The 21852-nt window shown below is 59.5% G+C and overlaps 1 protein-coding gene across 2 annotated transcripts in view; it reads right to left on the bottom strand.

Annotated features, from left to right (window-relative positions):
- Positions 1–21797, bottom strand: part of SARNP (SAP domain containing ribonucleoprotein) — a 29278-nt gene extending 7481 nt beyond the window's left edge. Inside the window, exons 1-9 of one of the 2 annotated variants that reach the window (XM_074854002.1) lie at positions 21691–21797; positions 21094–21193; positions 20806–20852; positions 19798–19865; positions 18415–18466; positions 15747–15820; positions 15224–15252; positions 14612–14637; positions 13337–13405 (exon numbers count right to left, since the gene is read on the bottom strand). In XM_074854002.1, coding sequence (XP_074710103.1) covers positions 13337–13405; positions 14612–14637; positions 15224–15252; positions 15747–15820; positions 18415–18466; positions 19798–19865; positions 20806–20852; positions 21094–21193; positions 21691–21726 — 501 coding nt within the window. In that variant the 5' untranslated portion in view covers positions 21727–21797. The remainder of the gene's footprint in view (positions 1–13336; positions 13406–14611; positions 14638–15223; positions 15253–15746; positions 15821–18414; positions 18467–19797; positions 19866–20805; positions 20853–21093; positions 21194–21690) is intronic. The other variant, XM_074854003.1, reaches the window with a different exon arrangement.
- Positions 21798–21852: the final 55 nt, after the last annotated feature.

Below are 21852 nucleotides of genomic sequence, written 5' to 3' on the forward strand. Positions count from 1 at the left end.
AGAGGAGCCGCCCTCGAGCCCCAGCGCCTACGAGCTCCTAATAAATGATTCCTCCAGCGCGTCTCCGCTCCCAGCACCGAGCGAGCTGCCGGCGAGGCCCCACCGTCGCGCCCGGCTCCGGAGCGAACAGCCACCGCTCTACGTGTGCGCTGCCACGTGAGACGGGCTCGTCCCGCGCAGCCGGGCGGGGACAAGGACCAACCACCAGCCCGGCCCAGGCTCAGGCCGGGGGAAGGTGAGGCAGCTCCCCCCCGGGCAGGACAACGACTCGCTCCGTGCGCCCGCTCTGTATTTTCAAAAGCCCCCGTCGCTGTGAAATCGCTGCCCCCGAGGCCAAGTTTCCCGCCGCAGGGGCAGAGAGCGCTGCCTTCTCCGCAGATTAAAGCATCCCCGGGAGGAAACTGCTCCGGGTTTGCAGATGAAGCCCCGAGTAGCCTCATCACAAATGCAGAGAGAGACACGAGGCTCCGTAAGCGCATCCTCGGCGTTTTCCTTCTGGAGGACGGACGGGTGCGTGCCCACATGTGTGTACAAAACCGGGCCCTTCTGGTCACTCTGCTGTATCTCGCCGCAGCATGACGGATGGCAGGATGAAAAGCAGAGCCCCGAGGCTTTCAGGCGATGGTAGATTAATGATGACATGGCCTTGACCTCCAAAAGGTAAAGGTTATGAAACACTCAAGGGTAACTGGGCTTCCAATTTCATACCCGGAGGGTGAATGACAGCAACCGATGGTTTTATTCTCAGAAACACTCCAATCCTGGGACGCACAGCTGTCACCCACCACCTTTTTGAAATTCATCTCAACATATTTATTCCTCCTGTTTCTCTCCCCGAGTGCTGCCAAGTCCTTCTGGAGTTGAAGCTCCCGCACACCCGCGAGCGTTCAGCAGGGGACGGGAAGCGAGAGGGAAGCCCAGGGTTTATACTGAAATATTCCACGTGCGCTTTACGCCCCCCTTCCCATTTCCATCCCCTTCCCACCCACAAAACCGCGTTTCACGCAGGAGCCGGTCGCCTCACAGCACGCCAGAGCCAGCCGCAGCCTTTCTCCAAAGTCACACCAGCGCGAGGGCTCCGCTTAGATTAGAGACGCGCGGCAGGAGCGGGCGTGAACGTCCCCGTCACAGTCCCTACACAAACTGCGCTAGAAGGACCCTCTGTTCTGCTGCCACAGAGGAACGACTCCTAAACGGCGCAGCTTATACAGAACGACACCACGTAGGCGGATCCAAGGGCCTCGATGCTTTTCTGAAGCATTAAACAGCTTTATCTCCACGGAAAAGAGCCACCAAACCCCCCAGTGCCAGGAGCTCAACTGGGGGATTCAGAGAAACGTCCCCTTCGCCAACATCCACGGCGGCCAGGTCCCACCGATGGCCTCACGCAAACACAGCCCGGACCAGGCTGCGCCCCCCACGCCCTGCGCGCTCCCCGCTGTCCCTCCGGGAGCTGCGTTACAGAATTAGTCCACAAAGTCACCCGAAGTTGGAGCAAAGCTTGATCTTCTGGCTTAATTCACCCGTGAAAACCAGCTGTAAGCACCTGGGACGAGCCTAGCGCGGGAACAGCCCGAGCTGCGGGTCCCTGAAGGTCTTTATTTAGCAAAGGAGATGGGAAGGATCAAGAGCACGAGCTGTTTAAAACCCCAGAGAGGTCCCGGTCGACTCGCTCACGCTAACGAAGCCTGAGCAACACGGGACCGCGACCGGCTGCTTTCCTGGACTAACTCACCTTCTCAGCAACGTTTTTTTACACAAGCTAAAGGAAACAGGCGACCGCGAGCGTGCTCCTCGTCCCTTCTTCCCACATACGCCTTGGGAAACAGGTTGGGAAGGCAAAACAACCACCCAGCTGTTTTCTGCACGTGGCATCGGGCAGGAGCCGCGACAGGTCTGAGGGTTGTGCGTCAAGACACCGCGGCTTTCACAGCCAGAAGTTTACGCTCGTCCCAAACGGGATCAGCAGGGGAGGCAGAGCAGAAAGTCGCAGCCGTGTGCTAAGGGTGCACCTGCAACTCTCCCCGCGCCCAGCTGAAAAGCACTCGTCGATTTTGACGTCAGGGACGAGGCAAACGCGTCAGGAACGCCGCACGGCCGCGGGACGGAGACGCCTTTCAGGTGCCCCACAAGGCAAAAGGCCTCGGAAGGGGCGTTTTATCTCTCCGCACCCACCAAATTAAACATCATACGGTGTTCACTGGGGCTCTTCCCTCCTGAAGTTGACAGGCCCCGGCGGGGGGAGGCTTTGGGGTGAGCCCCCGCCTCGGCCCCGACCCCCGGAGCGCGTTCCGGAGCGACACACCTGGCTCTGGAGCGGGCGGCCGGCAGAGTTAAAGCCGCTTGGCAGAGCAAGAGAGTTTTCCCTCGGCGAGTCCAGCTGTTATTAAAAAGAGGCAATCGGGCGATGACTAAACATGATTTGAATTGCACATTAGCCTCAGATTTAAAAAAAAACCAACACAACAACCACACATCCATTCTATTCAAACCCAACAAGCGCAAAAACGGCAACACACCCCGGCAAGGTTAACCCTTCCCAGGCGAGCGGCGGTGCCAACCCCCACGCCGAGCCCACCGCAGCGTCGACGCGCTGTCGCTTACGAACTGAACGAAGTCCCGGCCAAAGGAGGCGAAACCGCAGCGAGTCTGTAGAATGAGAAAACTCTTGGGTGCAAACGCGCCCGCTGGGACCGCCCGGGGGGCAGCAAAGACGCTCCCCAGAGCCGCGCAGGTTTGTTCCGTGGGGATCCCAGGGAACGCGGCGTGATTTTGACTCGCAGCTGGTTTTATCTTCGGGTTCTGGGAAGGCGGGTGAGCGCCCAGCACCCCCGACCCCAAAGGTAAAAGATTTCTCAGCAATAAGTGAAGCAGGTTCGGCGAGAGATCAGAGCTTCCTCCTGCTGCCCAGAAGCTCCCGGGGCACCCCTGGCCCGGCAGGGACTCTGCACCCCCCAGACCGACCCCGCACCGCGGCACCAGCGGCTCAAGGAGCGGCGTTAGCGACCTGACAGCAAAAGTATGACCTGGGAAAACTGAACCAGGCTGCGGGAGCAAAGCGGCCGGGCAGAGCAGCACCTTCCGACGCAATTCACTGCCCGGAGCTTAACGATGAGACTTTGCGCTAATCTAGAAACGACTCCCAGCGCTGACCTCCACGCAGAGCCGCGCGGCGCCGGCCGTAACTCCGCCCTTCTCTCACCACTCAGGCCTGGTTTCTCTTTGAGAAGCAGCAGAGCGAAGGCTGGATGATCGATTCGCTCCTAGACCCAACTTTTTCTCTCTGCCAAACAACTGTCTGGAGCCGAGGGCTGGCCCGGACCCTGCGCGGCCCCGCACCGACGGGCCAACCCTTCCCCCAGCCGTGGGTCTGACTTCCAGGCCGGACACTTGGATTTTCACCCTTTCCCCCCCCGCCAAGACCATCCTCAGGGATGAGCAGAGCAGCCCCAGGGCAAAATCCCGCAGAGGGAGGCCGTGGCGTAGAGGGTCAATCCATCAGATTCCGGACAGGGAACCCCACCGCAGGCGCTCGCTGCCCTGCCCCAGCCACCGGGAGCTGAGCTCCAGGAAGAGCTGACGCCCAGCAGCACCCAGGGCCAGCAGCACCCAACCCACCAGCACCCAGGGCCACCTCCAGGCAGCGAGGTACCGCGGAAATCCAACCGAGGGACGCCCACGTAGCAGGCTAGAGGGGAAACACGTGGGCCAGTGGGCTAGAGGGGGAAACACGCGGGCCAGTGGGCTAGAGGGGGAAACACGCGGGCCGGTGGGCTTCACCCGACACAGCCCAGCACCTCTAGAGCCAGGAGGGACGTGGGTGCTCGCCCCCTCCACGCGTACAACACCCTCAGCCCACCTTCGAGCAGGAGAGATGAAAGGCGGTGGGTAAAACGCCCAGAAAGCCCCTTATGTTTGATCTTTTATGGTCCCTTAATTTGGTTTCTCCAGTATCACTAAAGGCTTGAGACTCTAGCGGAGCTCGAAGGGAAGATCTAGCAAAAGAGCTGCTGCTCTGCAAATATTTGACTAACTAAACCCTATAATTGTTAAATCTCATTTATTCCTCCAGGATGGCAGGAAGCGTCTCACCTCCAGGGACGACTCCCCTCCCGGCCAGGCCTCCCCTACGAACCCCCCCCACTCGTTTTTATGCCTTTTAAAGAACACGGATGGCCTGAGCCCAGGCAAAGGTGTATTAGCCACTAAATTACCCGTGGAATTAAGCTGTCCCATCCCACACGTTATTACAAGACCATGTTTTTCAAGAAGCTTCTTTTGGCCCCGTGGGATGAGCCTGGCCGCCTGACGGTCCAACCTACAAAAGCACGTGACGCACCCGCAGCAAAAACATCCAAAAACCTAAATCTGCGCGTTCTGACCCAGCCACGCGCCGGCGGCGTCTCCGCAGGGCACCCGCTCGCAGACGCTTCTGGAGAAAGATTTTTGGGAGGGTCCTGGATCTGGATCCACGTTCAAGGGTCTCTAAGCTTCCCCGAGTTCAGCGCTCCCCAACCCCGCAGGCGTCGGTGCCCCGAAGGACCCTGCAGAAAGCGCAGAGCCGGGGGAGATCGGCTCTGCCATCCCGTGCGCGGATGGGAGCGGGTTTTCCGAGAGAGCGAGCCTTTCACCGCTGAATTAGTAAGACCGGGAAAACGTTTTAGGGGCTGAGCCCACGGAGCATTTGCTTTCACAGAGATTTTTCTAACGCTCCTACAAAGCCGTCGGCACCGTGCGCACGGCCGCGGCGAGGAAGCTCAGAGCCCCCTCAAAAGCCACAGCCCGAGGACGCGGCGCAACGTCACCGCAGAGCCCAGCGCTGCCGGGGGACACGAACCGCTGAGTCTTCCAGGAACAGAGAGAGCTGCTTAAGTTCTCTTAATTAATTAAAAGGCTTCAGTGGAAAGGAGCGGGTCCTCCACAGGAGCGCACAGGGTTTAATTCACCCACAGATGTTCCTCGCAGCCCCCCTGGGCGTGCGCGCGGCACACACACGGAGGGGTTTGGGGCTGGTTTTACTTTTGTCCTCCGCGGTGAAGAGGGGTGAAGGGGGAAGCTGACTCTGCGGCTCCGGCGGAGGCCGTGCAGGGCCGGGAGCGAGAGCCGGCTCTGCCATTCTTCCCCCGCCGCTCCTCCAAATTCCTGCAGCCAAGTGGTTCAAGAGCCCCTGAATGGGACATAATGACATCATTGATTGAATCATAATAGAGGGGGAAAGGGGGGGTGGGGAAAAGATGTATTTGTGTTACAGACAAAAGCGAAGTTCTGTTTCACAGCGGGGACCAATGAAGAACCAGATGACTGGGCAGAGGGAGGTCAGAGAGTCCCCCCAGCGCCGTCCCCCCCGGGAGCGAGCCCTCCGCCACTCCCCGAAGGTTTGGCCGGGCAGCGGAGCCCTTTCAGGCGGCGCCGGGATCAATGCGCGAGCAGGAGTCGCCCTGACCCCGCGCAGCGCTCTCGTCATTTATTTTTGAAATGACATCGCGGGGGTGTGTAAGCGCGCGCGAAGGGCTGGGGCGGAGGGGGAAGCGCTTCCAGGGGGATAACGGTAAACAGCGGATCGCTGCCGGAGCCGGCGGCAGAGGGGAGCGACAGCGCAGCGCGAAGCCGCTTCTCGTTCGGTTGTTTCACAAGAGCTTTTTTCCCTTTGCGACAGGACGGCGGTGGAGACGGAACGGCGGGTCTGGGGGAGCTGAGCCACGGCGGTGCTGCGCCGGTGACGCCCAGCAGAAGCCCCCAGGGCCCTTCTGGGGGGCAGCCGAACGCCCAGTCGACATTTCTGTTGGGAACAAACTTCTGGGTCTCTTCAACGGGTGTTTTCTCATCCTGCCTAGGCAAAGGCTGGAGAAAACATTCAGTCAGCACTGAAACGATAACGAAAGCCACAGGCTTATCGGCTGTAGAAGGGCCTAAGAAGTTCTCACGTGCCCAACCACAGGAGCTTCCAGTGCCACGAGAAGGACGGTGACGCCGCGTACGGATGCCACCACCGACCCCGGGATGGCTCCGCGTGTGGCAGAGCCGAGGGACGGGGACCCCGAGGGGCTCCCTCAGCACCCCCCTCCCCTCCCCCTGAAGCCCGAAGCCTTCACACAGCCAGGTCGCTCCAGCCCCAAACTCCCCCAGCACCAGAACCGCGGCCACTTACGCACTGAGCAGAGCAGAGGGCGGCTCCACCTTCACCCGACGTGGAGCTTATTCATGGGGAAGCGAGAACTAAACCCTTGCAAAGCCCCTGGTAAAGCGCAAAGTCAGAAAGTCCAGAATTGAAAATTCAGGAAAGCGGATAAGGAGCAAAATCCCCAGCGAAGCACAAACAAGAGGGCCGGGGGGTCTGCCCGAAGGGGGTTCACGAGAGGAGCCTGGTCGTGGTGACGCCGGCTCGGGGCTGCGGCTGCCAGCGCTGCGGGAGAAAACACCACCGGGAAACACGGGGGGCAGCTCCGCACCCCCAGCACCTCCCGCACCGCTGTCACGCAGCGCCCGCGCCCTCCGGGACGGGGGGGGTGAAGCCGGTGCCAAGATTTACAAGAGTGTGGGTAGCTGAGGCAGCAGGAGAGAGGGAAATTATTTTGGATATGCTGGAGAGGAAATGCCAGAGGGGAGGAAATAGCAGCAGCTGAGAGCACAGGTGACCGAGGGTCACAGCACAGGCACCGCCGCTGCGACGCTTCGGGACGGCAGCTCCGGCTTCCCAGCCCCCCGGGCACAGCGACTGGCCCGCTGCTGCACAGCTGAACTTGAACCCTTCTGGCACAACCCATCGTAGGGGAGCAGCGGGAAAGCACCGGCGTCCCCGCCGAGGCAAGAGGACAGAGGCCTCCCGGGAGCGCTGCGCTTGCCCTCCTGCGCTGTTACATGCCCGCAGGCCCACGGGCAACCCGGAGCCGTGAAATGATGCTCCTGCCCCAGCAGCTCAACACAGCAACGGCTCCTCACAGCCCGCACGGCGCGGCCCAGCTTTGCGCCGCGTTAACGTCGCTGCTTCCTATCGGCGTGACGCGGTCGCGGGGTAGAGCACGGAGCAGAGCCGTGAGCCCCTGAAAGAGCAGAGAGGCCGCGGAGGCAGGAAACTCGAGGGTATTTCACGCTTTTAAGATCTGCCTAGTCCAGAGCAGGCGACAACCCCTCGAAGGGCGTCTCAATCCAATACTTGTGTTTCAAATTCATCTTCGCTCCCTCCCGGGAATCCGCCCGCACGGAGCCGGGCCGGCAGCCGCCGCCGAACCCGCCGGCGCAGGGGTGGTGTCCCCCCACGCAGCGCTCGGGCTCCGCAGGCCCAGGGACACACACGGCCTCGGGCTCCTCGGGGCTGCAGCGAGGCTTCTGCTTCCAGCAGCAAACCCAGACTCCTCTCCCCTGTACTCCAGTTATCCGCAAGAGAAGAGGCTGGTTAGACAAAAACCCTGTTATTCGCCTTCTAGGAAACACAAGACCAGAATTTCCTTGCACAACCCCGTCGTGTGCCAGCTGGCTCACCAGGGATCGGGACTGGAAACCCCAAATCCTCTTCCCAGAGGAGGCTGTTGCGTTGCCCTTGGCCAGAGCACATCGGGCCAGCGAAAGCCACCACCGCGTCCCTCAGGGAAACTTGTTTTGTCTTAAACAAAAACCACAAAAGGGAGAAAAACCTGAGGTTTGTTAAACTTTTACATTCCTCTTGTAACCTCAGGTCTTACTCTCCCCAGGGCTGCAGCCCCGGGAGGACCTGGGCTCATCCTCAGGCGGAGCAGTAAGCCCCGTGCTGGCTGTGCCGAGCCCTCCCCTCGCCGTGCCCGTGGCTCCAGCAGCGGCCCCGCGGCCTTCGCCAGCACCCCACGGCCTTCATCCTGCCGCGCTGCCGCCCGGCTTCGCCACGGCCAGGATGAGGACGGGGAGGGCCCTGTGGGTGCAGGAGCGCTAAAAACAAGACCCCAACCTCCCCGCGCTACAAGGGGCGAACGCAAACATCTCGCCCGCCGTCCCTCCGCCCAGGGATGCTGCCAAAGCCCTTCCCCGAGCGGCCCGGGAGGGGGCGGGGGCGGCGGAGGCCTCGCTTACAGCACCCTTGTGTTAAAACGTCCGTGACTGCCAGCACTATTCTTCACCTTGTCACTTCCCATTATCTTAAACCAACGGGCCCGCGCTCAGCGGCCCAACGTGGAGAACAGTGACGTCGCTTTGTGGGGCAGCGAGGGCAGAGGCGGCGAGGGCAGAGGCGGCGCACGCCGGGAGCCGCGGCGGCACGCAGCTGGAGCACGCCGAGAGCCGGCCACGGACCCGCGCGGGGCTCCTGGCCAGCAGCCAGCGGAGAAAAATCCCTTCTTCCAGGCTTAGTGCTCAGTTTCTCTGAATCCTCCCAGGGGCTGGACGCTCTCCAGCATTTACCTGCAAAAGCGCTAAGGCTGGAGCGCCCCGAAACTGCTCTTTCTCTCCTCAAGATGAGGTTTCCCTTTTGACTGAGGTTTCCCTCTCGGTACGCCTGCTGCTCCCTATCTGAGGTCAGACCTGCTCAGCAGCAGCGAAGGCACAAAAAGGCACAAATCAGCTCCTTCGAGCCACCTGCCACGGAGCCGCTCCCGCCGGCAGCGGGGACCGACGGCCTTCGGGACGCGCAGAATCTCTCCGTGCCGGCCGCGTTAGTTCGTGTCGGGATCCTCCACCTCCGCTTCTGCACACCCACCCACACGATTCCAGCTCCGCTCTTCTATCTGACCTAGTTTCTACTTTCTGCAGGATTACTGAAAAGTTTCTGTAACAAGTAAAAGCACGAGGGGTGTTTTAGGGCGCTTTGCTTTCATTTTACTCTCTAAACCAGGACTATTTTTTAATCTTCTCCCTCTGTAAAGCCTTAGTTACCACTAGTCCAGCTCAGAGGGAGACGGAAAATCCTTTAAAAATTACCTAAAGCAGCTTTTTTAAATACCTAAAACCATTAAGATTTAAAAGCACAACGTCATGGGAATGTCAGGGCACAGGGAAAGCGAGTCCCGAGCGCGGCACCGGGGCAGAAGCGCTCTCGTGCGTCGCGGGGTCTGTCACGACATCCCAGCTCCCCCACGCCCGGCGCTGCCCTGCCCGCTCCACGTCTCAGTGCGACGCTGCTCCAAGGGAGAAAAACTTTGCGGTGGCTGATCTAAGCGGCACCGAGCGCTTCATAAACCCGCTCCAAGAGCGGAGCCCGCGCGGCGGTCCCGGAGCGACGATGTGCCGACAACAGGCAGCTGAGCCATCAGCCGCTCGGGACAAATACAACGCCACGATGGTGACGACACCTTCCTGGGCCATCTGAGATATATTCTAATCACGGTGCGCTGCAGGAGGGAAAAGAGAAGGTGGGAGAGAAAGAGGAATTAAGATGAAGCACCCGGGAAGAGAAGGGGCTGGGTTATAACCCAGAGGAGACGGCTCCCCTCCACCCCGCCACAGCAGGGACCGGGTAGAAAGCCGAGAGGACAGCAACAGAAAGACACAAAGCTGACGACAGCCAGAAAAAGTGAAGTTTGGAAAGAAAATAATATTCAGGGGCACGAGCCCTTTCAAACAATGCAGGAGCCATCACTTCAAAGTGACAGCAAGAGGCATTTCTTGACAACAAACCGGCCGCGTAAGCCAATCACGCTCCTCAAACACGCAGGCATATGCCACCGCGCACGACACGGCCGTCCCCGGCGCCCGCTAGAAACAATCCTCGTCCACGAATCCTTTTTCCTTTCCTCTGCCAACATCTCCCCCCCCACCACCACCCTTTGCTTCCTTGGTGGTTAATAGCTTCTCATCCGGGGCTGGCAGGGGGTGTTTGGAAAGACTGCAGGCAGAAAAATTATCCAGGAAAAGGATTCCTCCTCAGCACGTTATTATAAGCTTGCTGGAAGCCAAACAATTAAGCCAATTGTTTTCTCTCTCTCATTTAGCTGTTTTGTACACACACAGACTTTCTGCTGGTCCACTGACCCCTGCTCCCCTCCACCACACGAACGTCACGCAGCCAAGCCGCCAGCTCCGGCCAGCTGAGCTCAGGCGAGCGCAGCTCTGATCCGCTCCGTGTAAAACACGTTCTCATTAACCGGAATTAAACCAGCATTAATCTAGAATCAAGACTGATGGCCGCATTAAAACATTAACTCTTCCTAGCCAGGGGAGTCAGGTCCTCCCGACGAAGGGGACATGGCGGCGCCGCGCGCTCAGGGGCCGGGCCGGGCCGCCTGCGGGGCTCTCGACGCGTCGGACACTCCAGCTGTAAAATGGGAGATTTGCAGCCAGGCAAAGAAAAACGAGGTTATTCGAGGGGACGCCGGGTTGGAGAGCGGCGCTCCCCGCTCTGCCTCGCTACAGCCACGTCGCTTCACCTCTCAGCACACACAGAAACTTCCCCCCGCCCCGAGAAGTCACCGAGCGGGTGACGGGCCGAGCTCCCGGGGATGAGGGACGACGCTGGGCGCGTGCCCGGAGATTTGCGGCAAAAAATCCTTTGTTTCACCCCCAGCTCAGGGAAAGGCGTCGGGGGGAAGAGGGCTCCGAGCGAGGACCCCTGACTCGGAGCGACCCCGGAGCAGAGGCACTTCACCTCTCTGCTCCCAACCTCCGAACGGCCGAGGGTTAATCAGCTAATTGTTCCTGAGGCCGGCGGAGACCTCCACGTTAAAGAGGAGCTATAAAAGCCAATTATTTTAGTCATCTGTTCGATCGGGAAAGGTATTTGATAACGTAATACAAAGGTGGCAAACAGAGCTTTTATGTCATCCCAAGGGCTCTCGCTGTCCATTTGGTGCCAACACTTTCTCAGCAGGAGACGTACGAGGCTATTTTATACATAAAGAGCAAACCACCCCCTCGGAGAAACGCTTCTGAATCCCTCCGCAGCGTCAGACCCCGCACAGAGAACCCGCAGCTCAACATCCTCCCCCGGGGAGCGGCGCGGCGAGCGGCCCTGGGAGCAGCTGCCAGAGAGAGGGAACACTGACAAGTGTGGGGGGTTAAGTACAGCTAACGGGAGTCAAGGGATGGCAGCTTTAGGTCAGCGAGCGTGTGCTTTAACAGGAGGCCTCGGAGGGGAGAGGCAGTGCTACAGGGAGATAAACGCTTGCTTGATTTATTTTAAAAATTAATTTGATGGCCCCGCGCTGCCTTGAGACAAATGAGCACCTGCCTCTTCTGCTCCGGCACAGCCAACCTTTCTCTTCGCCCGCGACCGGGGTCTCGCTCTCCCTTTAGGCAGAGAGGAAGAGGATTTTAAACTTGAAAGATTCCTACCCCAGAGGGCTAACAGAGGGGGAAGGGGGGTTCAAAGCTACAGATGAGTTCACAGCCACTAACGCAGCTCTGCATTCGCTCACAGCAGGTCTGAAATCCCCCTTAGCTACGATTCTCCCCCCCACATCCCCCCCGCTCCCCAAACCAATTTGAATAGGAAATGAAGTGTGGCTCCGTGGAGACAATGGTTTATTGTAAAGTTTTTGCTGCGACGCACGGTATAAAAACCTGCCAAGACACATGTAAACATTCGCAACTGCCAGGCTCCTCCGTAATGAAAAGCTATAAAGAGCACCCAGGTGGGAAGCACAATACTACCAGCTAATTAAAGTAACCAATAATATTCCTCCCAGGAATGCGAGAGTGTGCTCTGCTCAGTGGGAGAAGCCACTTCTAAGCCCATGAACTCGCCTTCCCGGTGGAGCAAACAAAAAAAGAGACACGGCGCGGCCAGCCCGGGCGCTGGACACCGCTCCCAGAGCTTGCGGGGACACAAAGCCCGGCCCTGGGCAACCCGGAGGCTCGAGCTGGCCCCGCCACCAAGCCCAGACCTCGGGCAAGTCGTTTCCCCACGGTCGGTCTCCGTCGGGACGACGGGGAGCTCGTTAGGACGCGGCGAGCCGCGGGCGCCGGCCAGAACTCGGACCTCGCGCTTCGGGGGTTTCAGGTTTTTGCCAGCACAGGGGCCACGGCGTGAGCCAGGAGCCCGCTCCCTCCATAAGCCCGGCTTTATTAAGCTGCAGCCACACAATCCTACCCAGGGAAGGCCACGGCCATAAACACTGACAAGGCATATATTCCTCCTGAAAAATGGGAGCTCCTAGTGACAGGGTTAATGATGTTTGAGCAGCCTCTCACCCTGAGCTCCACATATCCCAGCTTTAATGCACTGGCCTCCTTCCCCCACCCCCAAAGGGACAGGAGAGGGAAGGGGGGGGAACAGCGACCTCCAATGCCAGATATTTTCTACATCAGTGAATTCCCAGGGCCAGTGGAATAAAGCAGAACACTCGTACGTGGAGAAACGGCAGCGGAAAAGGTCAAATCCATCCCCCCGAGGAGGAGAGGGGCTTATTTCGCAGGGATGGAGAGAAGATGAACCTCCCCTGGCTCTTACCCTTTTCCGCAGCGAGAGGAGAGGTCTCCATGCCAACATCATCCAGCTGCTAGAGCTGGACGATTCTTTTTCCCTCACCGCTATTTCTGAACAGTGCTGCAGCACGAGGCTCGTTACAGCCCAGAAGAGGAAAAGGCTATTTTTGTTTGGGAAGCGCACAGGATGTTGTATTAATCTCCGAGTATATATTTATCCTTTCTTCTGTTTTCCCCGAACACACTGAATTCATCTTCTCCCCTGTTTGCTACCGAACATGTTTGGGCAAGGGATGGTCGCTCCGGCGAGCGCACCGCTCCCCGGCAGACGTTTACCTCCACGCACGCCCCGTGTCCCCCCCCAGCACCGTTCCAGCCCCACCGACAGACCCGCAGGCAGCTCCTCGCGCGAGGGCTGAGCTAAACCTCTTCCTAGCTACGAGGACCAGAGGAGGGGTCGCGCTCAGAAGCTCCTGTATATTTCTCCCTTGGAAAAAATAAATAGCTTTAAGACCAAATCCATCCCCCTACAAAGCTCATCTCATTTGTACTTCAAAGGGTTATTTCCTACCAGGGAGCTCTGGACGCCTTCTCTTCAGAGAGCTCATTACCTCGGTCATTACAGACTTGGCTCCTGCCGCCATCAGAAATGGGCACTTACACAGCGCGAGTCAAACGCCGGAAAACCGACCGCCTGCACCAGCCCGCTAAAGGGTGGCTCTTCCCAGGCGAAGATTTGGAGGAACAATCTTAAAATTCAACACCCCTATGGCGCTGTTCCGCAGCCGTAACGCTCTCTCAGCCATACCCGGAGCCACCCCCGCAAAAACAAACGGGAGGGGGGATGAGGGAAGCGGCGCTGACAGGGCTCCCCGGGGGCCGGGGCCCAGGCCGCTGCGCTCACAACGAGATGTAAAACCTCCGGCAGCACGAAGGCTCCGAGCGGCCACGGCGCGCTACGAGCCCGGCTCATCTGGAGGTGCAAAGTGTCCTGGAGGCCAAGGCACCTTACCTTCTTGGAGAGCGAGGAGACATTCAACCCAAATCTTTGAGCCCTTTCCTTTAATTTATCCATGTTTACCTACAAAGACATAGGAAACAATTTACATTTTTTTTGACATTCAAGTGGCAGGGACAGCGGGAAGGCCGCCTCCCGGCGCGGACTCGGGCACAGCGACCAGCCCCGCGGGCGCCGCAGCGGCAGCTCTGCCAGCACCGAGGCCGCGGGGCAGAACCGGGCTCCCAAACGAAGCTGCCAGAATCTGCCGGTCCGTCCCTTCGCCTCCGCAAACCAGCCAAAGGACAAACACACCCCCCAGCTCTGCTCCCCCTCCCGAAGGAGCGGCCGTGTCGGACTGTTCCTGGGAGCTGCCTGTACCTGGGACCGCTCCTGGAGCGCTCCGGTCAACACAAACAGAAAATAAACACCCTCCTGGGCAAACCTGCCAGTACTCCTAAAAATTCTCCCTGCGATCTGGCTGCCACGGGTTTACGAAGTCATCACTGCACCCTCACCCTTCCAAAACCTGCGCGACACCCCAGCAGGCCCCCGTCCGAGCAGCCTCCCGACGCAGCACCCGGCCTGACGGGCTCCCCCGAGGCCTCAGCCACCACCACGGCGCTTACCCCGAACGCACCGAGACTCCCGGGGACGAGCCCTGCACCGGGCGCAGCTCTGCAGAGCAAAACCTGGCGCTGTTCTGCCTCGCAGACGCTCAGACGAGACCTTTTACGCCCCTGGCACCAGAGGAACTCTACGCCCCGGTGACAGACCTCGGCCTGGCTCAGCTCTGTCCCGCTCGTCCCCGGCTGAGCACGCGAGCCCGGAGCCGGCTGCCCGGTGAGCAGAGCACAGCCCCGCGCCCCGCGGGGCCCCCGACCTGGAAACCACACGGGCAAAGCGGCATCGGCCAGGAAAAACCAAACGATTTCCTACAGGTCATTCGTCCTTTCCATTCCTGAATTCCAATTCCATTCCATTTCCATTCAAACAACAGAAAATGCAAGTCAGGCGTGTGAAAAACCCCAAATACCCATCTCTGTTCCTTTCAGAGTTTCATTCTGAAATCAGCTCGTCTGGGAAAACCGTCCCAAGAGGCGGCCGCAGGGAGTGAACCCGGCGAGTTCAGGACACCCGGGGGGCTGTGACAGGAACACTCGCCCCACGGATGCTGCTCCCGGCCCGCGCCGACAGTTCACCCCCACGGACAGGAACCTCTTCCTACAAACCACAACCCGTGGGACGGGCCTGACCAGCAGCGACTCGAGAACAAGAAGCATTTCTTACCGTGGGTTTGCTGTCTGCAGAGAGGCCTGAAACAAGGAGGCAAGAAAAAAAAAAAACAAAAACAAACACCCCGTTAGAGACGGAACATCAGGAGCAGCACCTTTTCCAGCAAGAGGCGCAGTAAAGTCGCGGCGCGGCCCCGCACCCGGCCCACCAGGGACTAAGACCCGCTCCCCCGTCCCTCCCAGCTGCTGCCCTGCTCACTACACAACCAGCCCCCCAATTTCTTTTTCGCCTTCAAATCACCTTCTCCCCCCACAAAACTGCTGCCGGCCCCCCTCGCTCAGGTGACTTTGGCAACTGAAGCGGGCGCTTTGGGAAAGCGAAGGATGCTGGGCCCAGCGCTCGAGGTGCCACAGGAACAGCTGGCCGGTGCCCTCCCGTTGGGCTCAGGAAAAACGGGAGTTCAGACACTTTTCCCAGCACCTCAGGGAACAGCCCCTGTCCTTTTCCTCCCGATTCTACAATTCCCACTCGCAGCTCCTGGGCGTGGTCAGGAAAAGGGACAGAAGCAAAAACAAAGGTGGCCCCACCAGTAATTTTTTTACCCAGGAATAATTAAATATTTGCAGTAAGGTCACTCCATGGATTGGTTGTGCTTCACCTCCTCACCTTTAGTTGAAACTGTGGCCAAACCAAACCTGCCAAAGGTAAACAGAGCTTAGTCAGAAACTCGGCGAAGATAAGGTCGGCCAGAACCTGGCGCGTCAAGTCTCAGATGTGAACTTTTCCTTCAAACGCTTCTCACGAGTGCACTTGAGAAAACTGGTCTGGGGGCAGGATTAGCTGCCAGAGGCTGTTACTGGCCAACGCAATCACTGCAGCAGCTCCTGCGCCCGCTCTGCAGACAGCAGAAAGCCCCTCGGGTCACCGGCGTTCACCGTTTTCCCCTTCATCGCCCCGTCTTTCCAGAGTAACCGTGCCGGAAGCGTCCCCGGTATTTCAGCCCAAGGAAGGAGCACAGCGAGCGCCGAGCACCCCCCGGTCAGACACGGCCCACGCTCGAGGCGGGGGTCTCCCACCGCGCGAGGGGCGGCACCGCCGGCGCCCGCAAACCCCCCGGCCAACGCGCGGACCAGCTCCTGGTTCCGACTCCTTGCCCAGGCAAGGGAGAAGGCTCCGAGCGCGGACTCACCGAGCTGCCCGCGCTGCCTTCTTGCTCTCCAGGCTGACGGGCACGTTGAAGCGTTCAGCCCTCTTCTGCATCCGCTGGAGGAGGGAGAGAAAGGAACCAACTGAGGAGGAGCGGAGGGTCGGAGGGTACAGAAAGGAGGTTCTGCGGACGGAGAGGCACGCGGACGCAGCAGGCAGAGAGATCACGCTCCGACGGGCCCCGTCAGACCAGCACCACAGGCTGGAAAGGGGAACAAACGCCCCCCACCGTGCCGCGGGCACCTCCCGTCGGTGCCACCCCGCAGCCGCCGGGATCGACGCTGACCAAAAGCACTCGCGCAGTTCCGATACGCACAGGCCTAGTAAAAAAAACTCATTAAAAAAAGCGATGCCACCGCTCCGCCGCTCAGGGAGCGGGAAAGGGGACGCGCCAGAGGAGAAGGGACCGGGGAGCTGACGGAGACAGGCGACTCTTTGAAGGCGACACGAGGCCGCGGCTGCGCGGGCCCAGCGCCGCACCCCGCGCCCGGGGAAGCCCTTGTGCCGGGGAAAGGGGCCGCGCTCCTGGCAGGGACTACAAAGGCAGCGGCCCCGCCGGCCCTCCCGGAGGCAGGAAGCACGCGGTAGGCACAACCAGCTTCGGCTGATTTGCAAGAAGAGGCAAACAAGATCTCCTTTTCTTCCCCCCTAAGGAAAAGGCCAAAGAAATATGCTAGAAAAGGGGATGGGGGGTGTTTGTTTTCAGGGAACTTACTGCCACAAGCCTTTTCACAAGAGAGCGCCACTATTCATGCCGTTGGCTCGAGCAGAGTTTGCCATCAGCAGCACAATTCAAGATGAAATTCAGCTGCGCAGAAAGGACTCGGCCTGGCGCCGGGCTCGGAGCAGCCGCCCCGCGCACGGGGGAGCTCGGCAACGCCGCGAGCGCAAGGCTTTGCCCCCACGAGGATTAAATCCCCTTAAAAGCTTAAGGGAAATATTTAACATTTTATTATTACACAAGGGCCCAAAAATGCGTTCGGTGTTTTAAAGGTTAGAGAAACAGATATGATTTTAATGGAAACATTTGCTTTAGCCCAAAGCACAGCGAGGAGCATCATAAACATGTGCACCAAAACATAAATGTTTAGAGAAGCTGGATCAGGAAGAGCACTCCTAACGTGTCAGTACTGAGGAGCTTTTACTCAGCTGAGTAGAAACAATAAAGGCAGAAAAACGACCACTCGGGTCAAAGCAGATTTCCTTATTCTTTCCGACACTTTGAAGAACATCCAAAAGAAACACCTGAAGAAGCAGCTGCTGGAGGGACTCGACTAGAGCCACGCGAAGGCGCCGCTCCCCCAGCGCCCCCCGACACGGCTGCTCTGCGCCCTCCCAGGCTCGAGCCATCCCAGCAAACCGCTGGATTTCAGGCTGGGCTCACGTTTGTGTCGTTTATCCCTTTCCCAGCAATTTGTCTCCTCGCTTTTTGAGCTCATCTCTGTTTCTAGCATCTGTAACAACCCACATCGAGTCTCCAGCGTTCAGTTATGCACCGTATGGGAAAATAACCCCCTTTTATCTTCAAAAACCAGCTACAACAATTTTGCTGGGACGTAGCTGACTCACACTCGACCAAAAAAAAAAAAAAAAGAGAGCGGATTTCCTGCGAATAGGTTCAGCAGAATTTGGAGAAAACCAAAGGGCAAGAACGTAACTGCATCAAGTTCACTTAACGAGCTCTTTCACCAGCTACGGCCACGGGCAGCCCCACATCGCGGGGGGACGCGGCTCCTGCGGCAGCACCTCCAGCTCCCGTCCGGGACCGCGTTTCTCCTCATTACGCCCTCCCTGAGGTCATAATCCTCCGCTTGCGCCATCACCCTGGTTGCTGTGGAAATGCTCGTGTCCCAAACAGAAGATTAAAACTCTAAAGTAGTGGTGAACAGCAGGGAGACGAGAATCGTGTTTTCATAGTGATTTCTTTCTTATGGAACACGAGCAAAAAACTAAGGGGGGGATTAGAGAAGCACAATCAGATTCCTGAAACTCAAAACTTTCGCAGAGTTTTCCCAGAGGAATCGGCAGCTTCTAAGTGAGTTTGTCTTAAATAAGCCCAGCAGATGTGGCAACGCTAAAGGAGATAAAGATGAGCTCTTTGCTCAGCTCGGCCCCTCCCCGCCCGATCGCTCTCCAAAGCGTCCCCTCAAAGCTTTGTCGTGTCTGACGCCATCGGCCTGGCAGCAAGTGCCGAGGGACGGGGACGTGCCGCAGCCCGGGGAACTCCCCGGCGGAACTTTCCGCCTTCACGAGGGCAACAAACACACTTGACACAGCAGAGTCGTAAGGGAGGCGGTTCAGATCTACCAGCCTTTATCACCCAGAGCAGAGGACGCCGCGGGGCAAAGCCCGTCTGCGGTGAACGACTCGGCTCGTCGCCGCCGAGTTGGAAATATTGAGGTAGGGTCAATGGTGGTTGGTGGCAAAGAAACGGCAGCGAGGAGAGAGGCGCTAACGGACAACGGGAACCGTCCCGAGAGATCCAGCGCCGAAATGAAACGCGCTGCGGCGTCGCTGCACAGCCAGCGACCGGTCGTCGGTAGAAAACCAACGACAAATAAAGCAGGTTACAATGGAAACATAAAAGATTCTGAATGAAGGGAACAAGGAAACCGACACCTCGGAGGATGAAGCAGCAGAAGGGACCTTACCTCCATCTGCGATATCTCCGACGTTATTTTCACCACCTTCTTTTCCGTAATCCTAGAGGTGCGGGGAAAGGGAGAAATCAGTCAGACCCGCTCCCGCCAGCGTCCCGGCCGCGCCCCTGTCCCCCTCCTCCCCGCCACCCGCCCACCAGCTGAACCCAGGGCCTGTTTTTAAAACCAGAGCAGCCGCCAGCCAGCGTCCCCCTTACGAGGGCAAGTTTAGAGCCAGGTATCGAGGCTGAAGGGAAGCGTGAAGCCTGTGGGACTTCAAACCAAAGTCCAGGGTGTATCAGGGCAGGAGACACCAGCAAAGGCGCAGTCGTGGTTCTCCTGCGAGCCGCACCAGCGCCGCCAGCGCTCCCGAATTCCTCGGGCGAGGATGGGGAGGAAGCTGGAAAAGGCACAAGGACCAGCCCCGCTCTCACCCAATTCCCGGCACGGAGTTGGAGGAACGACCAAGTGCCTTTGAGGCAGGAGGAACGTTGGGCAGTTTCGGCGGGAGGCCGCAGGTCTGCGCGCCCAGGAGCACCCCCCTGCCCACCGTAAGGCTCCCGGCAGCAACGCTCGGCTCTTGTTCGAAGCCCAAAGCCTCGACTGCGAGCCCCGAAGAGCTTTATTCCTTTATGGCCCTCAAAGACAAAGGATTGTTCTGTTCTAGTTCATGGGGCAGCCACAGGCAGCTCTCCCCAGGTCAGCACCAGCACCCCGAGCCCCGGCTCCATTTCAAACACACACTTCCTGAACAATGCGCGGCTGACAACAGCGGGACCGGTAAAAAGGCTGCACGAAAATATAATGGAGTGGGCGTGCTCCAAAGTTTATGCTCCGAAAACAGAGCTCAGGCTCGAGGGGGGAAACAAAAGAGGAAGAGACAACGTTCGGAAGTTCCCAGGCTAAATGAAACAGCATCCTCCTCCTCCAAACAACTCCCATAAAACAGTGGGTCACAGCCAGCCTCATTAAGGTCTCCCATTTAGAAAAACGCGCGGCTTTTGTTCCCGATTCCCGGACAGGTTTCTCATTTTATGCCCTGAAAGGTAGTAATGGTTTAATGGCACTTTCACAGGAAGCAATTCTGGCTGGGAGCTGGCGCTGGCGGCGGTGCCGGCGCAGCTCGGCGGGCACAGGACGCCCCCTCCTGCTCACAGGCCACCTCAGGCCCGGTGGCCACAAGCCCGGGGCTCGTCCTTCGAGCCACACAGGCAGAGACAGACAGACGGGCTGCTGGACTATCACACAGGGCTGAGGCAAAGGCCACGATCCTGCTCTAACACGAGCCGCGACCTCCCCTCAGCCCAAACTCCGAGACAGGGCTGCAGGAAGCTCGTGGCCACTGGCCCTCGCGCCCCGCGGGTCGGCTGGGTTCTGCTGGGGAAGGATAGTTACACGTCAGGCGATTTTACAGGAGGCTCTTCCACTTTGACGGGCGGCTCTACCGGCTTCTGCTCTTCCTCCTGCAAGTCAAGGAGTTGGGAGGAGGTCAGGTAAGCAATACCGCGCCCAGCTGAGCCAGAGAGAAACACAACAGCGGGGACGTTGTCGAGGCTTTGAGCTTCTCACCGATCTAAAAGGCGCACGCCTGGAATTCGGCCTGCGCACACCCCAAAACGTCTCTATTACGCGTTTAACGCGGCCCGCTAAGGTGAGGTTTGCAGCAAGAAGATGACGCGCTCACAGCCTCGGTCTGGCAGGGCCTGAACACCAGCCGTTACGGGCACCGACTCCCATTTGGTTTCTCTAATCCTTTACTGGAAGGTCTGGGCTTTGCTGGGCCGAGGAAATAACCCGTGAGGCTCCCGGCCCGCCAGCGAGGAGCATCGACACCGCCCAGCGCTCACGCTCGCTGCCCAGGGAGGAGCCGGTAAAACCCACCTCACTCGTCCCTGAGTATTTCTTGTGGAACTGGGGAGGAACCTTCCCCATCCTCCCCCGACAGCTGGAAGAAGCAGCTCCCGCGGGGCTTTCAGGCCTGAGCTCAGCTCTCCTGCTCTAAGGCTGGTGCCCACGGGCCACCCAGCCCAGCCCGCACCCGCCAGGCGACTTCTTCCTACAAATCCTTTCTCAAAGCGCCCCGTGCCCCGGCCACGTTTGCTGGCCAGTTTGTGGCAAAAAAAAAAAAAACCACAAACCACAGGGTGAGGTTTGAACCCGGCTGGACACAGACGGAACGAACCAACAGCCACGCACTGAGACCCTGCGCCACCCGCTCCCCAGGCAACGTCGGGCCTTCGGTGTGAAAAATAGCGGGTTCAGACCCAAGAGGGAACGACAACGGTGCCTGAAAACAGCCCCAGCCCCGGGTATCGCCTCGCTGCTCGCGCACGGAGCCGCCACACAGCGGGCGAGGCGGCAGCCCCCGCGCAGGCGGGACGGCCTGCCTAGAAAAACATTTACCTCTATTTCTTCGCCCAGGACATCTTCTTCGTTTGCTTCTTCTTCAGCTGGAGGACAAAAGGACAGAGCGATTGCAGTAGCAAATTACCTCAGTAGATCTCCAGCTTCTCAGGGAAAGTCTGTTTGAGAATTTTCCGCGGAAGCGAAGGCGGTTCCAGCAGAGCGCTCGCAGCGGGGCTCCGCTCCTTCACCCGCGAGGTCTCTCGCCACCGATCACCCCCGACTGCTCGTCAGGACTCGGGGAAGGAGCCCCCAGAGGAGCCCCCCAAGGAGCCCCCCAGCACCCACCGTGCTCCTCCAGGTAAGCCTGGAGCCTGTTGATCAGATCCTGCTTGTTGCCTTTTGCCTCCAGGCCCCGGGCCAGACACTCCTGCTTCAGCTCAGCCAACTGCGCGAGAGGAGAAGCGCCGGGTGAGCGCGGGCAGAGCGCGCCCACAAACGGCTTAATTCAGAAAAACTTAAAGAAAATACAAAGCCAAGAGAATTTGGGGTTGGAGGCGCCGCGAAAGCCGCCTCCTCGCGTCAAACACCCGCCGCGCTCCTGCGCGCCCGGGTTTTCCCCCAGAACCGGGTCACCCCCTCCCACCCGCGGGGAACCGGACCAGCCGCCCCCGCCCGGCCCCGCAGCGGCGGCCTCGGGGAACAGGCGGGGCCCCGGGCACCCCCTTGGGGCGGGCGGCGGCGAGGAGGCGGCTCCCGGGCGACATTAAGGGGGACGCGGGCCCGAGGGGCGACCGCGAGGGCCCTACGCGAGGCGGGGGCACCCCCAGGCCGGGCGCGGCCTCACGAGGCTCCCGGTCACCGGGACGCGCCGGCCGGGCCGCGGCCCTTCCCCGGCGGGGCCTCGGCTACCGGAGCGCGCGGCCGCGGCGGCTCGGCCGGTACCTTCAGCTTATGGAGCTCCACAGTCTCCGCCGCCATCTTGTCGCCCCCACAGCCCGCTACCGGCCCCGCCCCCGCCGGCCGCTCATCGCCCAATCAGCGCCTCGCTTCCTGAACCGGCGCTTTCCAGCCGCTTCCCAACACCGCCTCTCGCGATTGGTCAGT

This window comes from Strix uralensis, chromosome 33 (assembly GCF_047716275.1).
Source record: "Strix uralensis isolate ZFMK-TIS-50842 chromosome 33, bStrUra1, whole genome shotgun sequence".
Classification (NCBI taxonomy): Eukaryota; Metazoa; Chordata; class Aves; order Strigiformes; family Strigidae; genus Strix; species Strix uralensis.